Source organism: Barbus barbus, assembly GCF_936440315.1.
Source record: "Barbus barbus genome assembly, chromosome: 24".
NCBI lineage: Eukaryota > Metazoa > Chordata > Actinopteri > Cypriniformes > Cyprinidae > Barbus > Barbus barbus.
In genome coordinates this window covers 14,879,343-14,897,510 of record NC_136752.1, presented here as the reverse complement: position 1 = coordinate 14,897,510, position 18,168 = coordinate 14,879,343, and the positions used below count along the sequence as shown (strand labels likewise).

At 36.1% G+C, this 18,168-nt stretch overlaps 2 protein-coding genes across 3 annotated transcripts; one reads left to right on the top strand and one right to left on the bottom strand.

Annotated features, from left to right (window-relative positions):
* Positions 1-3,354: 3,354 nt before the first annotated feature.
* Positions 3,355-9,528, bottom strand: LOC306844271 (beta-sarcoglycan-like). 2 transcript variants are annotated; one of them, XM_079376272.1, is made up of 7 exons: positions 9,426-9,528; positions 7,893-7,991; positions 6,455-6,664; positions 6,161-6,346; positions 5,875-6,066; positions 5,548-5,679; positions 3,355-5,119 (listed from the first exon to the last, which is right to left on the bottom strand). In XM_079376272.1, exons 2-7 carry the CDS (start codon positions 7,905-7,907, stop codon positions 4,913-4,915), a joined length of 942 nt encoding a protein of 313 aa, XP_079232398.1. In that variant the 5' UTR covers positions 7,908-7,991; positions 9,426-9,528; the 3' UTR covers positions 3,355-4,912. The 2 variants fall into 2 exon arrangements, with proteins under 2 accessions (XP_079232398.1, XP_079232397.1); XM_079376271.1 differs by lacking the exon at positions 9,426-9,528 and having other exon boundaries at positions 3,356-5,119; positions 5,875-6,072; positions 7,893-7,971.
* LOC306844270 (mitochondria-eating protein-like) lies at positions 8,731-15,588 on the top strand. Its single transcript, XM_079376270.1, has 12 exons — positions 8,731-9,215; positions 10,316-10,421; positions 10,560-10,675; positions 10,860-10,978; positions 11,777-11,872; positions 12,007-12,141; positions 12,225-12,450; positions 12,671-12,829; positions 13,093-13,268; positions 13,422-13,545; positions 13,810-13,875; positions 14,524-15,588. Exons 1-12 carry the CDS (start codon positions 9,129-9,131, stop codon positions 14,578-14,580), a joined length of 1,467 nt encoding a protein of 488 aa, XP_079232396.1. The 5' UTR covers positions 8,731-9,128; the 3' UTR covers positions 14,581-15,588.
* Positions 15,589-18,168: the final 2,580 nt, after the last annotated feature.

Below are 18,168 nucleotides of genomic sequence, written 5' to 3'. Positions count from 1 at the left end.
AAGGCTTGCAAAGTAACTGTCAGAGAAGAGATGGAGAAGTCTCTTGCCTATTTTAAGAACCATGTTGACTGCTGAGCTGAAATGAGGGTCTGCTGGACAGGGGTTTATCGGAGAGAAACATTGAGGCTGTGCTCTGAATCACAAAGAGCTGAAAAACATTGAGGCACCACCATCTAATCTAATTCAGTGCTTACAGGCTGGCCAGATAGGGATCTGCTAAGGCTAAGAGCACAATTTAAAATCTGATTCTTGGCCTTTGTTAACAAGTCCCTTTGGATTTCAAACAAAAAATAACTTTCAAGGCTGACACAGAAACATTAAAAACCTGCCAAAGTTGCCTATCAACTAGCTATTAATCACATCCTGGAACAGGATTTCAGAAATTAAATGAAAGAATTAGCCATCTCATTAGAACAGCACAATCTTAAAAATCTAAGGCTGATGATACAGGGCAACTTTTTGAGCAATGTTGCTGTCAATGGGCAACCAGGTGATACACAGGGCCCAGGACCAATGTTAAGTATCCAGATAGAAATGCGTTACCTATTTTCAGTGAGAAAGTACCCAAGCAACACGGCTCAAAAAAAGGTGCTTGCCCTGTGTATCATCAGCCTCAGAGAATGGTAAGTGTTTGAATTGGCTTTCTGTTCCCCAACATTCTACAAGACTTTGAGTTAAATTTCTCTAAACATTTTAACAAAATGCTTTTTGGTGTCTATTTTAATGGTTTTCACTGTAAAAAAAAAAAATCCAACTTTCGAAAAGTTCTACTAACCAATGTAAAAAAGTAGCCTGAAGAATTTTTAGTAGAAGTCAGTTTAATTTTTTGTGTGAACTGAACAAAAATACTCCAAACATGTCGCTAGTAAAAGTTGTTTTGTTTACCTTACTTAGATACTCAAGTATTTGTTCAGAACATATCCAAATGTTCTCCCAACTTTTCAAATTGAGTCATCTGAACAAACAATTTTACATTGAACAACACTGCACAAACATTGCCCAGCATGCATTGCAGCTTGAAAACATTTTATGTGAATTATTATTAAAATATTATCGTTTTAAATTTTACTGGCTTAATTTATGTTGCTGCTGCTGTTGTCATTGTCAGTTAGCTGTCACGTGGATCAGAGTTTTTACTGATCCTCACCATGTTGAGAATCATGTGCTGAGGTACTGTATGTGCATCTCATTACAAAATACATTTGTCTATTAGTATAAATGTTTGCCTTTAGTTTTAAGAGGCAAATACTATCCATATTATGTATAAGGCTTTGAAAATAAACATAAATCTAAAAGAAAGAGGATTGTTAAAAAAGATTAGCATTGCTAAATGCTAACACATATTTGGTTGGTCTAACAGATCTTTTAACACTCAGTAGACTGACTTTTATTTATTAGATGATCTAAAGTTTTTAAGTTGTTGGTTGCTAGTTGAGTCAACTTAAAAAGTTGATTGTGATAGGTCGCCTTATTTATTTGAGTTAGGCCAACTTTTTTTTTTTTTTTTTTTTTACAGTGTTTCTATTATAATCCAAAGTGACTTATTTTTTAGTGTGTCAACTGGATATTTAAAGTGCACTTTTCCTTTTTGGAATTTTGAGTGTGAACACACTACGCATACTATTTATACTACAAAATGTCATAGAATAGTGCATAAATACATAAATCGGGACACACCTATAAGCTTACAAAACCTTAATAAGCCATCCTGAACTGTAAGACACCTTTGGACACATTAGGACTCAATGTACGCATTTATGTGAAGGATGGTCAAAATACAAGGCCGTAATTAAATTCATCCTTGGGAATATGTTTAGACCATTATTACCCTTTTACAGCCCGTTATGAGGCACAGGAATGCCAGCACCCAACCCTTGTGACTAGATCGTAGGCGATTTCTCTTCACCTCATGCTGAGGGAGGATCCTGTGACTGGTTTAAATGGAATTTAACAGGTCAGAAGAGTGTGCAATCGCAACAGATCAAAGTGCCACTGATGAGGCAGTCATTTACTACAGGGTGGAGAATGTGTGTGGGTTTTATGAATTTGACAGATTTTACATAATAAAATGAGATTAAATGGGATTCTATTTTAAGATAATTTAATTGTTTTAGTAGTTGGACACCTAATCTATCTATCTGTTATTTCCTGTTTTAATATATGTTTTTCAGGTCAAAGGAAGGACAGAGATACTGCCCCCCCCCCCAGTAAGAGTGTTGAATAAATTACTAATGCTGTAAGGTAAAGTATGTATCACATACATACTCCCGTGGCACATACCCTTTGGTAGATGTTTTAGATGGTTTCTTTCAGCAGACAGTAACTGAAGGTCAGGTGCCCAGGACATGCATTCCTGTCCTCCACTTGACAGGGTCCTAGTGCCTGATCGATCCTTCTTCAAAATCAGAGACAGGCTCTCCAGAGCATTACTTCCCACCCAAAGGTGCAGAAGTCCCTTCAATTTTACATGACCAAAGCTGAGAGGAGCCAGAGAACGCAGGGCATTATTGGATATGTTCAAGGAAACCGCAGTTGGTGGTATACGTGTGGGAATCTCAGTCAGACCCAAAGAAGAGCAGTTCAGGAGAGGACTGCGCTGGCACAGGCAGGGAACAGGACAGGCAGAGGTGGGGAAAGAATGTGTCCCCCATAGATGGAGGAGCAACACTGCCACACCAAGCACTGAGATGTACGCTGACATTATAGTCAGCCCTGAATGATATAAACAACAAATTACAGATTGGAGAAGTGAAAAAGTAATCCTGACAGAACATGCCATACTCACATTTGCATGGTATTATAGAAAAGACAGTTTTTCTTTATTTATATTTCCTGAGCTGTTTGTATGAAAGCAGAGAAATTCTCCCTCATGAAATTCATTGCTGCATCACAAAATCAATGAAATCCATCATATGTAAACGCACACACACACATATATTATATATAGAGAGAGAGAGAGAGTTGAAGAGAGTCTAAATTATTAAACGTCAATCCTTTACTTGCCTAGGCTTAAGGGAAAATTCAAGTAAACCTTTATACAACGAACAAATAAACTGTATGAAAAAATATAGATTTGTTTAAAACTAACCTTTTAGGGTAGCAATTCTCCACTCGGCTCTGTCTGTAGCTCTGGATAATTACCAACAAAACACTGAGATCAACTGAGAAATTCTTTGACTTTAACTCCAACTTCCCTAAGATCAAAGTCTGAATAACATTATGGCTCCAGGCACACACACACTAAGAACAATCTTTCCACAATCACTCACTTGCCTGAGTTAATGTCTTACTCAGGTTTGCTCCCTCCCAAGCATTTTAAATTATAAAAAGTAAAACAAATAAATGAAAATACATAAATAAAAATCCTATTTAATGTTAAATAAAGAAGAATAAACTGTTTTTACATACGGATGCAGTGATATATCAGTGAATTGCCATTAGATCATTGACCAAAATTAATAATCGACAAGTAAATTAATTTCTTAACTCAGTTGTCACATGATATAGTAAGCAGCTCTAATATTTGTTATTGTTGAGATGGATGCATCTAACAGTCCCAACAATCACAATACACAGTTTTTTCAATCAAAACCGCATTTGCATTTATTAACAAAACACTGCAATATTAAAGCATTTATTTGTGACTTCCCTTCTGCCAATGTTGAAAAGATCTAAAACCATAGAAGATCAGATGGTTTCAGACTAACAGACTTATCCTTATAGGGCTGAAAAGAAAGTCACATCTGACAGTCTCTTAAGAGTATTAGTTTGGACATCACAATAATACTGTGTTCAGAAACAACAATAAATACCACGCATGTAACCAGATGAACTAGGCCAAGAAAGTTATATTGCACAAAATATCACACTTGAGTATATATCATAGAAGTTTCCTGTTTTTATCTTATCAAAAGATATCATACTGGTACACACCTCTGAATGTGTCATTAGTAATTTCTCATTAGTCCATAGCACTCAAGAGAAGGTGATTGGGCACTATGATACAAGCCTTGAAAATATGTTCCAGAAGTGATGCATCACTATCCACCGTTTCAGGATGAGACTTACAGTGTTACTTATATAAAATGCAGCTTAAAGCCAGCTGCTGTGCTGATCCTGCTTCAGTGAAGACAGAGGTTATTACAAAAAATGAAAAGCAAAAGGCTAAAATCATGACCAAGTAAACATTTGTGATATAAAAACCAACCCTGAAAATATCTTAATGACATCTGAGCGGTTTAATAATATTGGCCACTTTAAATCCCCTCTTCTAAAGCCACATTGGCCATGTAGAACTAGTCTTTCAGACCAAAGAATGGAGAAGATTTATGACACACAAACTATTTTAACACTTATATCAGTCAAACAACACCCCTCTTTTTATGGGCCCGTTTGATGGTTATTAATGACAGGAGGGGACAGTAAAAGAGAAATAATATTGCTCAGAAAATCACTGGACTCAATTACTCTGCTACAATACAATATAAAAAGCACATGCAGTGAAGGCTGAAAGTAGGAAGTTTAAAGGCAGTAAAACACTGAGGTGAACCAATGACAATGCACAAAGACCTCTTGGCCATAAAATAAAAGGGTATTGTTTGTGCTGGGTCAGATTTATGGTTATAAGGGAGCCATTATCATCACAGAGGTATGTGTGTATGTTCTTAGAACTCTAATAAGCTGAGTGGGTGTGTAGAAAAAAACTGTCCGAGTAGGTGGGAGTGTGAGGGCGGATAGTGTGCATTTTGTGTGTATTGCATGTGTATACACTAATATTATAATTACTGTCTAGTTTTTCTGAAAATATAAAACTAAATATTACTATCTTTGTATCTTTTGGCTGTTCACACCAAATATTCATATGAAGGCATTAATGAGCATGTGTATGTGTTTTCCAGTGGTATTCCTTTCATTAGTGTCCTGCTCCACACGGATTGTCGGATGTTTGGCAGCCCATGTTGGGGTATTTGACCTGCACTCTGAATAGCATCCCGTCTGCACACATGCAAAGTTTATACCTCTCCAGCCCTTCATTGAAGTACAGGTCTCCCCCTAAAGAGGAGTTTGGTATACGAGAAGGACTGACCATCACTGAGCCATTCAGAATAATGCTGTTTTCCTGCACACAAAATAGAAAAAACTACATTCATACACTCTTATTTATATGTTTAGATTAAAGGATTAACGGATGATTATCTTATTATAGTATTTTCGTTTGATTTTTTTCAATGTATTTATTTTTTTAAATTAAGAAAAATTTAGGGCTGTCAAACGATGAATCGTAATTATTCTTATCCAAAATAATAAGTTTAAATATATATATATATATATACACACATGTATGTGTGTCTTTATATACACATAATAAATATACACAGCACACACACACACACACACAATGTAAACACCAACTTTTATTTTGGATGCGATTAATCGCAATTAATCACTTGACAGTCCTGGAAAAAAATCAAGTTAACTTGAAGTTAACAAAGTTAACTTACAACAAAAAATATTAACAAAAGCTTTTCAATGGTTTTAACTACATACCGCTTTTAGTTCAATGTCCCCACCCATGCTGAACTCCACAGTTTTGCCCATGATGTAAACTCCCTCGTTGCCACGAATAATGGCCTTACCATCTCCTTTGATAGTGAGGTCAGATGATGCATTGCTGGTGATCTGCAAAAGATGGCAGTGAGTCACTGTACAAACACACCTCATGTAACACACCTAGATTAAGATGATCATAAATCTCATATCAAGACTTTTCATTTGTCCTGACATATAAGTGGTGTATGCGATGTGATAAAAATTGTACTCAATTATTCAGGTTTCATAAGACTATGAATCAGGACTATGAGTACTGTTGCTTACTCTCTCAGTAGAGGCTTTCTTCACGTTGAGAACCTTGACCTCTTTGGGCAGGTGGAACTCATGGGTGTCAAAGTCAGTGCTAAAGAAAGTCTTCTGAGTGCGGGGGTCGGTGAAGGAGATGCCTAAGTCGCTGACGATAGACGTCTTATCTTCCTCTACGCTCAGCTTGGTGTTGCCCTGCCGGAACACCACCTGTAACTCACACAGAGAACCCCTAAATCAATACACTTTCTCATGTCATCACTCAGAGTTTGTTGAAAGAAAGTCAGATACTATGCTGACTGACTGGGTTATTGTTGCCAGTAATGACAAGATCCTGGTCCTTCCTGCCGCCCACTGTGCTTTTGTGTAGTGGATGGACAATGCCCATATCGGCCTTCTGTTTGAAGCGTAGCAGTCCACTCTCATGAAACTCCATACTTTCACAACCTCCAGGACCTATCCGTATCACTGTCCATATCACCAGTGTTATCTATAAAACACAGATAACGTCTTTTTTTCCAAAATTATTTGATGCTAATTTTTGAGTATATCCTTTTATATTAATATCACAGATACAACAAAGAACCGATAAACTCACAATGAGGTTGATGAGCGCAAGCAGAAAAAGTAGGATGATTATGCCAATGGCAATGCTGCCCTTGCGACCCCTCAGTCCTGTTTTGTGGAGTCTCTCCTCTTCAATGGGAACATATCCAGCCTTAAAATTACTGTTGTGCTCTTTATTAACTGATCTGCGCTCGATAGCTTTCTCCCTCATGGACTTCTTCACCGGCGCATTTGGGATTTCCTGTGTATATTAGGAAAACGAAGATGGTACATTAGATGCTACAATTATTGTGTGTTTTTACACATTTACTAGACACTCTGCTACAAGTGGTTCACCATACAAGAACCCCTTCAAAATATAGCAATACTCCGCTTTACTTAAATGATTTGCAATTAAGATATTTTCTAGGCTTCAGTGATGAATTTGGGTGTAAAATTTCAATTATGCCAGTATGTATTCAATTATTATGATAACCCTTAAGCCACACTTAAAATGAATTTTTTACTGTTTTCATGGTTAATTTTGACCAGATAAAATGAACTCAGTTATCCTCAAGTTCACACAGGTGTAATAGCATAATAACCAGCGGCATAGTTCATTTTATCAGGTTCACTAATGACTGACAACCACTGTCAATACTTTTTAATTTCAATTTAAACAGCACATATTTTTACATAACTTTTTTATCAAATTTGTATTTAATTCCTAGCATATATATTTTGAATATGCTTACAATAAATATAATTTCACTCTAATATTTTATTATATTCTAATCATTTATATTTAATTATGTAACTCAATGTTAGTTTTAAGCATGTCTTATATGCTGTAATAATTTTGGGAACAATAGTAATAATTCATATTCTCAGTACTTAATATTTTGTCGTATCTTTTGGAGTATTTAGTATATATAATTCGGGATAGAGCACTAAATAGAGACACAAATGATTTTCAAACTTGTTACTCGAGGTACAAGGGAGTCTATAAAATAAAAATAATCTCAGCCTATAACATCAATTTCTCTTTTTTCCCCAGCCAAATGCATCCTATTTTGAAATGAACTAATAGTACACATTAATAAACAATAAACACATTAATGCAGTGTGACGGCTAAAAAGAAAGCAGTGTTGCTGTCTTCAGGAATGCAGTAGACGAGTCCGTGTCTGTATGCCTAAAAATAAATGACACGCAGCTCTTTCCTCTGTAAACACGAGCGGATGGTTTTATTTTAAAGCTCCAAAGAATCACCATCTAGTATAACCACAGCAAACTGTAACCCTGCAATAATGAGTCAATTTTTCCATAAACGGACAGGGCATAAATCGCGCAGATGATCGTTATTCATTCACATACATCGCCATAGACATCGTTACGATTTTAAAGTTCGCATCGCATGTTTTATTATGTCAAATTCGCTTGAAAAGCAATGCAAACGAGAAAATATTTACAATTCAGATTGAAAACAGACCTGCTCCGACGCCATGTTGACCCTCCCTCTCTCTCTCTCTCTCTCTGTACTGAGCTTCACTCACAGCCTCAGGAGAAACCACTGCGACTCCAAGCAGTCCTTTCAAACAGACAAACCTCCACACGCATTATTCACTTCAAACCTGGCTAAATTAAATTTACAGTGACATTTTCCATACATATAGGCCAGTGTTGAAGAAGAAACGAGTTACTTTTATGTAGCTCTATAACTAAGTTAGATGGTTTGTTCCTCCGCTATAAAGAGCCAGTTGTGAATCGCCGTATAAGGAAAGTACAAAAGACAGAGCACATCATAAAATGAAACAAGAAACGCCTGCTATAATATTTTTTCTCTTTATTTCCAAGTTTTGGATTTTAGTTAAAATTTCTGTTTTCACTGGGATTTTTTTTTTTTGGTAATATTAACAGAAAAAATGCAACAAATAGTGAATATGACAACCTATATTTTAAGACATATATACAATATATTGTTAAATATGTTTTTTTAATTGAATTACCTCAGACACTGCTTTTACAGTAAAATATTGTTAAAATGTTTTTTAATTAGTCAAAAGTTAGCATTGTTGATAGCAAAAGTAACATTTCCCTGCGTAAACATCAGTTTAATTATTTAAATATAAAGTGATCTATGTATCGTTTATTGAATTATTTTAGTGTTTACCAATGTGTTACCTCTTTGTTTTACTAGGCCACCGTTGCTGGATAATTAAATTAAGTAATGCAACAGTTACAATGCAATTGAAAACTTGAAATTATTTATTTTCATTTAATTTGAGATCAGGACAGAAGCTTGTGACTTTGTCACGTGGTATAACGTTAAATGATGGAAAGTCAATGAAGGCATTACACCTGCTCTTCAAGAGAATGTAAATAAAGATATTCCTGCACTTGACATTTGACACCCACTTAACAGTGTGATATTTAAGCACTGAAAACTGAGCTTCACCTTCAGACAGAGACACCGAGTAACATGTTAAAAAACCCCAGCTCGTATGGTTCAGGCGGTCCATATTGTGCTTATACAGCTATATTTCCTCAAAGTGAGAAGTCTAGCAAACCGTTGCTACAACTAAAAGCGCGTCCATGGTTTCGGTGAAAGTCGAGGGAGTGAATGGTGGGCTTTTGCTAGCAGTATAAATACAAAGAGCACAGCAGCGCTGCTGGATTAAGAGCACAGGACGTCCTGAAGCAGGATTACAGCAGCAGATCTGCAGCTATGGCTGACACTTTACGAAGACTGGTCAACTCATCTCCGTACGGTGCTTTGCAGGACAAACTGGAGGCTTGGTACAAAGACTATCATGTAAGTCATCAATAATTCAAGCTGCACTTAGTCTGTGATCAACCAAGTTTACTATAGTCGCAGACTTTACATTTAGATGCTTTGTGGTTGGACTCAATATGCACAACAACCTGCAGTTGTTAGATGGCCATAATATACTGGAGTAGTTGCCAAGCATCCTGAATTAATATGCGCAGTAGTGTCCTGCATTGTGCTTTTATAACAACATACCTGAGTATGAATATTTGCTTTATTACATCGCTTTTGCTGCAGAGTTTGGTTTCTATGGACGCTCGTTGTCAGGACAACTGGGACTCCATTCCTGAGCACTTCTGATTGGCTGAGAGCAAACGTGCGCGCTCCCGTCAAGCTTGTGTTTTTGAATGGAGGGAGTCATAGGAGTTTATACTCTCTTCTTGTGTAATGAAATTTTATCTTCAAAATTTACAATTAGTAATCATCCGTTTTAACCACACATGGGTCAATGAAGCATAGTTTATTTTATTTATCATTCATTTATTCTAAAAATAAAAAAATACGTCAAGAAATAAAAGTCAAATAGAATGTGTTGAGAAGAGATTAGCCTTTTTCAGTAATTTGGATATTTTTGTGGGTCAAAAATGTCTAGTTGGTGTCTCTTTATAAGGCTGAAATTCTTTAAAAAAGAGATAAATGTAGTTTTCTTTAAAATGTTAAGCAATTTTACTTTAAGTTTCTCCAAGTGTGACTAGAAGCCATTTTGTTTTAATTTGTAAAAATTAAAATTACATTTAAATTAAAAGTTAATGTTTTGTTTTTTGATTGTTTTAAATTAAAAACAATTTAGTTGGGTTGTTTGTTTTTTTTAAAAACATGAATACAAAGTTTGCATATAAAAAATTTGCAATATCAGAATGAGTTGTTTTATACCTATTTGCCACTATTAGCAAAGCATTATTGCAATGCCAAAAATGAAAAGGTATTGTTTTCATACTGCTTGATCAGCAAGTTCGATATCAGATTCAGCCCATTGTTGCAGTTTGGGGGCGTTTCCACAAATGCTACTTCACTTGTTGCTGTTAGTTTCACACTAACTTGCTATACCTCATCTTATAACATCTTTTGGTCATATTTTCTCACAGGTGTTCTCTTGTGACCAGAACCTGAATAGGTGCTGTGAGCTACTGGAGCTCACCTCTAAAATTCAGGGTCAATTGTTCACCATACTCAACCTTACAGCACAAGAAGGTAACAAACGGATCTTTACTTTCAGTATTTAAATACAGTATAATCTCATTCACCTTTAGCCTGTCACATGGTCATTTCCTCTAGCTGACTGTTTAACAATAACATTCATGCAGATTCTCTGTCCTCTTTCTTCCTCAGGGGGACATTATTCAGGTGTTGACACACTGAAATCTCGCCTTTTACCATGGCTTGGCTCTTGCTTCACCATTGCAGCTTCATCTGTCTCCACAGATACCAGCCTTAGCCTCATTCAGGTCAGTTGGATATCCAGAATCCTCTGCTGCTGTCTTTAACATTTGCTCCACATGTTAGCAACCACCAGTATGAGTTTTGTGTATAATGGTTGTGTTCATGATAACTATTCTGAGTAGCCATACCAGCATGTATGTGTGTGTATCTCTGTGTTGGCGCTTGTATACTTTTGTGTGTGCCGATCAGGAATCTATGGAGAAAGATCGGAAGATTCGTGAGCTATCCTCAGTTCATGAGAGCGACATGCAGAAAATAGAAGACAAGCTGTGTTCTACATGTATGGAGTTGGACACAGTTAAACAGGAGTCAGTATCAATCAATCTAGTTACAGTATCAATCAATCTAGTTACAAGTCTAAACGAGATAGTTGGTGTTAGTGTCAGTAGGGATATGAAATTCTGTATGAATTTCTTCATCAAATTCTATTCCTATATTACCAACATCCTAATCAGAGTGCAATTTGTTGAAAAACAGAGAGGGGGAATATTTGAAAAAGAATGTCATTACTAGCCACAGTACGTTTACATGCACCCAAAAAGTCTGTCAGTAATTGGACTGAAAAGCCTTCATGTAAACACCTTTCTAATTTTTATATTATGTTTTACAAACTGGTCAATTTTGAGGAGACTGGATATTTACTAAGGTTTTTTGCTTAATAATAACCTCTTCTGACATATTGTTTCAGATTCTTTTAGGTATGTCATCAAGATTCAAGATTCAAGATTTTTATTTGTCACATACACAATTATACAGAGTATAACCAGCGGTGAAATGTAAGATTTAAGGTTAAAGGTTAAAGCAACAGTTATACTAAGCTCCGGTGATATTACAGCTGTGGCTTTCTCCAGTTCTGAGCACGGTGACTGAGGCACTGCATACGCACTCAAGTTTTGTTCAGAAAACATAAATGCACATGTAAACGAAAGTGTGAATTGGATTGCAAAGTTAAGGGCTCATATTAACAGAACGCTAACCCCCAAGAAATTGCACCCTGAATGATCCTACACGATACATTGTAATACAGAAATGAATAAGAATCAGTGTTAAATTTTATACTCCATACAAATCAATCAAAGTCAGTTGTATTGTTTATTTGATACCAGGCTTGCTGACACCCAGTTTGAACTGGACTCCACAAAGAATAAATCTGCAACCACACTCTTGGCCACAGAGGATGAAATCCTACATCTAAAGGCAGAGTGAGTCAGAGATGGTCAGCTTTAGTCTAAATGTCTGTTTTTCTCTTTGTGGATTAAACCATACTAGAACGTACAACGTTTGAGAATGTTAAATTAATTTTTTGTTAAATTACTGAATTATGTATTTGTGTCAGGTTGCGAGTTGCTCAAGATCAGGTTGATCTGTATAAGAGAAAGCTGGATGTACTTGATGACTATGAGAGGGAGATCAGAATCCTACGAGACGAGACCTCGTTTCTCACCGCTGAAAAAACTGTTCTACAGGAGAGGTACGTTTGACATGAAAACACCTCATTGCTTAGTGCAAATGAGACTTAAGCAAGCCTAACCTACTCTCTTGACTCACTTCCAGACTGGTCAGGAGCCGTTCACCTAGTCCTCTTCCCAGTCGCTCTGTTAGCCCTGTGAGGGGTGAGTCTCCTACACGCGCACAGCTCACCAGTTCCTCTCGGCACGCGCGACTGGTGTCCCGTTTCTCAGACCTGTATGCCACAGAGAGGCTGGAGTCCCAGAGTCTCCTTCGCAGATACATTGACGACCTGGAAACAGTTCAGAGGATCCTTTTTATCGCTGTTGTGGTAAGAATGGTTATCTATTTCCATCCTGTGATAATAGTGTATGCTAGTAATAATGTTATTGTGCTTTCTAAAATTTTAAAACATAGTAAAGAACACAGCAGTTACTTAATTTGAACAAATCTGATCCAAAATTAAAGATAAATTATATTATATTATATTATAGCAGCAGGGAAGATGCTTTATTATATGCTGTATTATAATATTTTGTTTTGTCCAATAGCAATCATTTCAGGCTGCTAAGATTGCCTATCGGCAGTTTAAAACACGTGTGAGGAAGACACTTTCTTCCTCTCACATTGGTCCTGAAAGTCTGGAGGATGCTGTGGTGGATTACATTGTGAGAAATCTGGATCTGTATGATGTGCAGATGAGCGTTAATGTAGGTTTGACCATGGTTGCAAACACTGATACATTTTTGTGATTAATTATGGCAGCTCTGAAATTCTAAATGTTTTTCATGTAATTTATTGTTATTTTATTACAAGCCTATTTATTATATAGAGTTTTTTATTGTAACAGTATATTTTATTTTTAATAGTTTTAGTTTTAGTAACAACACTGCTGTCTGTGTTATATAAATGTAGTTTCCTTTAGTGTTGTTGAATAACATTTAATTTGTTCATTGTTCATTTCCATCTACAGGATGTGATCAACGCAATGAATGTAAACCCACGCATCTCTTTCCCTCCAGAGGTGGACTTTGTTCTGATCAGCAGCTTCATTAGGGAAGCATGTCGAATAGCATTTGCTATGCAGACCCTGGACCCAGCACTGGACCTGGCCTTCAGCTCAGATGGAGAACTCTACAGTGACGTTAAGTGAGTGGAGCTCATAAATCAGACACACATACACATCAACACATCTTGAGATGCATCTTTTATCTACTCACTCACGCAGAATTTGAAATGCAGAACGTATTAAAAGATGCATATTACACTTTAAAAAACACATACACTTTCTCTTCCTCTCAGGTACAGGCGCAGCTTTGACTCTGAGTTCACCGCTCCGCTTGTGGTGTATCACGTGTGGCCTGCACTGCTGGAAGGAGACACTGTTATACTGAAGGGAGAGGCGGTCACTAAGAGAGGAGCTCTGGTATGGGGGTGCCATTCAGAGAAAATCTATCTAAATAGCATTCATACTAGCCATGACATAATCATACTTCATAGAGAAGAAGAAAAAACTTATCCAGTTTTATGCATTATTGTAAAATAACTATTACATTTGTAAATATTAATAAACATAAATGAATAGAATTTTAAATTATTACATTTTAAAAATGTTTCAAACTGAATAAACTGAATTTAACTGAAATTGTTAAAGAAACTGATATGATGTTTGCGTGGCTGTTTTCTCTAGTGGAGAAGCAGGAGTCGTAGCTCCAGTCCTGTTCGCTCTCGCTCAGGAAGCCCCAGCCACACATTTGTGAGTTTCTACTGACAGCTCCAGCAGTTAGTCTTCCAATTCAAGGAATAATTCTCCTAAAAATGTTAAATTGTCAGTATTTACACACGTTTCTTGTTTCTGTGGGACATAAAGTTATTTATAGCAGAATGTTTTCTTTATAATGTCTGTCAAACAAGAACACAACGTGTGATGGATAAATCACAAGCAAGCTGTCAAGCAAGATTTTCAGTGAATAATGATTTAAGTCAGCCATGTTCCTCACACATCATATTTTTCTAGTTAATTTATGGTGTGTTTTGGAGCTTGACAACCCCTGGTCCCCATCCACTTTCACTGTATGAAAGAGAGCAGTTTAGACTTTCTGCTAAACCTCCGCTTTTATACCTCATACAGGTTTAGAATGAGGGTGAATAAATTAGATCAATTTTCATTTTGTTGCTTAATTCCTTAAACATTCCCAAAAGTACACAAGAGAAACAATTTAGTCCACAATTCATTGTGCCCGTTAGTTTAGAAATGACGTTTTCTTCATTTTCTTGTACATGCTTCCTCACTGAGTCTGAGGGTTAGTACAACTTCTTTGCAAATTCTTGTATTCTACTGTGGAATTTTTACTAAATAATTCTGCTGTCTTTTAAGTCATCTCACTCTCTGTCTCTCTGCCAGATGCCCAGTCGTAGTCGAAGCCCTTCCCCTGGACGTCTCTCAAGTAATCGACTTTAAAGTTTGATACCTGACCTCACTTCACGCTGGATACAGAACCAAACTGAAGCAGATTTATCAAAACATATTTTTTTCCCAGTTTTAACATATTTTTTCTATGTGTGGGATGAATTAGAAACTAAAGTGGAAAACAATAACCTTTATTACTGACTCAGTACTTATGAAGAATGGAATCATTTGTCATTTTTATTTACAAGCTCCACACTAACATTTTCTGAGTGGACGGCACTTGACTTGACTGCACTTGATTTGATAAACCTTAATTATATTAGATCAGCACCATGAACATGCATTATACCGATCTGTGACTCAAAGTGAGGGAACAGCTCTCTAAACGTTAACATTTTACTCAGTGAGTCTAACAGGTCCATTGCACATTACACTACCATTTTTTTAAATTAATATTTTTAATAAACTTTTGAATGGTGGTGTATGTGCTTGTTAAGGTGCTCTGTTTGTCTGTGATAACTGGACAAGTCCTTTAAGGTGCTGTTCTTTCTATTTTTTAGGATGCAGTGTTTTCATATATATTTATGTGATTTTTATCTATACAGTAGGAAATAGACAATCTGTTGTCTTCTAGGTCACACCTGCACACCAGCACTTTTGTCGTTCAGATTCCCTGGAGAATATTAATTGGCTCTTTTATAATGAGATCTGTATTTTTGTCATCACTCTAAATATAAGTGCTTTATGTGGTGTTTCTTGTGAACTTTCATTCATTTGTTTCTTCTATGTAGTACATAATCTGTAGACACTAAAATAATATTTTACAGAATGCATTGAATGTATTTTCCCTTTAAGAACCCTTTTAATGTACATTTTATTTTTTTCTAATGTTGGTGCTATTTTTATTTTTTTTTACTTTGGCACAAAAGAATCAGACTGCAGTGTTTTGAGATTTTAAGCTGTTCAAAACCGCAATCGTACAGTATAAGTTTAAGGTGCTCAGTCTGTTCTCCTAATTTTGTCATGTTTACTCAATTTAATAAATTTGTCTGAACATACAGATAAGTGTGAGTGTGAATCATCAGTAACAGACCTAAAACTTTTGGTTTTAAATTGTTAAACATAGATCAATTAATTTACTGTATGAAAATAACTGAGTGCACATAATAAAACAAAAAAAATGACTCAACAGTGTTCATATAATTAATGTATGTATACTATTACTTAGTTTCCCTTGAGTCATAATATATAAAGGAAGCCAAGGTTACATAAAAGATGGGTATTACTGACATTATAATGTGAGCGCAAAAGGTCACCTAGTCTAAACACATTATTCTGTCTGTACCCACTTCCACTAGAGGTCACTCACATCCTACTAAACTGAGGAGAAAACAGATTTATTATGCATCCATTATTCCATGGAAACTGGGATAATATTAAAGGTCCACTCAATAAATAAAAAAGTGATTTCTTCTGAAAAGTCATTTTAAAAATAATGTACACTCTGCAACTTCAGCATCCTAATAAAAGTGTTGTTATTTTAATATAAAATAAATAGCTTAAAATACATTTGTGAAATATTTTATTAATATTTAGAATGGGCTTTTATTTATTTGTTTATTTATTTTGTTTGTTTTTAGTAATTATGTTTATTTGTATTACTTATTTGTATTTTAGTGATTTTGTACTTCAGCTTCAACTTATTTCATTTCAGTCAGTTGCCAAGGCAACAGGTTTTGGTATATGTTCTTCAAGTAATATTTCTTTTTCATTTTATTTTAATTAATTATTAAAAGTTATTTTTAATAGTTCCAGTTTTGGCTTTTGTTAGAAACCAAAAGCTCTTTGATTTTACATATGGGTTACCATGTTGAGAGATCAGCCACTTTATCTCTGTAACTGTCTTTTATTGGACTTTTCTTTCACAGAATAAATGAATCATGGCTGACCGTGCATTTCTACAATGACACTTGTAGCAGTGTAACTTCAAGACAGACAGCACAAACATGTGTGCCTTTAAAGTATGGATTTTCAACTGTAATAAAAAAATAGAGAAAGAGAAAAAAGGGGGAAAATACAGGGAGTGGAACCATGAAGTAAAATAAATTGCTAGGTAGGCCATGCACTTGATTAGAGAAGAGTGGATTCATTGAGACCCTCTTCGCCACACACACACACACACACACACACACACACACACACACACACACACACACACACACACGCACCAGCTACAGAGACATGCTGCTTTAGACATCTATTTGCTGCTGGCTACAAATAAAAGCATCATTATATAGGATGAGAGGATGGCGAGGAGTGTAATTGTAGAATGACTGCAAGACCAAGTCATACCAACAAATTATAAAGCAGGCATCAGTAATACAGACCGGCGCAGCATGAACTCATACTCAATGGCTACTTAACATTTTCCTGAAATAAACAGATGCTGTATTTTTCTCCGTGTCCTAGACATACCCCAACCAGCAGTTATTCTGAGTGCAGCTGCTGCCGGACCTGGATTGTCCTCAGGAGCAGACAGAGATCTGAGACCTCCAGCAGACCAAGGTTACAGAAGTCTAAAGCCTGCATGCATAAAAAGCAGTATATGCTAAAATGTCTTCATCATTCAAAGCTTCATTGGTTTGGATAAACACTGGAAGATTTTTAATACAAAAATAGCAACTGCAGCTGCAGGAACTGGACATAAATTAGACATAAAATAACACTGATATGTTGGAGTTCACATACATTTTTCTAAACTGTACAGCGAATATACACATATAGCCTATGGCCAAAAAATGTGTGAGGAAATGTAAGTAACCCAAAATTCTGGTAAACCCATCATATACCTTTTCCAGAAACAGTTTTTCACAGACAGGGTTTGAAGCCTATCATAAGCCGTTTCTTATGTTAACTGAAGATCATTGCCTTTTTTGTTGTATTGAGGAAGCATTGGTTTGAATTGTGCTCTAAAAACTATAAGAGTTACGATTGAGACACTCCTCAGCTCATTGCATGAACCACGAGAGTCAAAAGTTTACAGAATGAGACTGAAAATAGTCATAGAATTATGATAAATAATAGGTTGTGTTCTCTTTAAAGAAATAGAACGAGAGCGAAAGGGTGGAGAGGGAATGAAAGCTTGAGGCTTTTCCTTGAGTCTCCAAGTTCAAGTTCAGTCAGAGATGAATGCATATGAGAGTGTGTAATTGAATTAGAGTCTCATCCACAAACTGACCGAGAAAGACTTGTGAATAATATGTAATAGTCGCACCACAAAATTCCATTAGGTGTATCTTTTTGCACACTTATAGATGATTACAGTGTTTTAGAATGCTGGACAGTTTTCATTGCTGGCTTTCCTGAGTTCATTAAATCCTGCTGGTGATGCCAGCAACAGTGTGGAGTCATTGTTCACAACTGCTAATTAACACTAGGAAATTGCTACATGCTAATGAGCAGAGTTGTTCGGTCAAGCTTATTAGCAAAGCTTGGCAGCATCTCTTGGGCTTTTGCCTGAAGAGAGACTTAGAATGAGAATGGCAGGAAGATAGATGCACTAACGCTTCAGGGTGAGTAAGAGGGCAAAGAGCACATGTTTGAACACTGCAGAAACATCCTTGGATAATATAGACCATC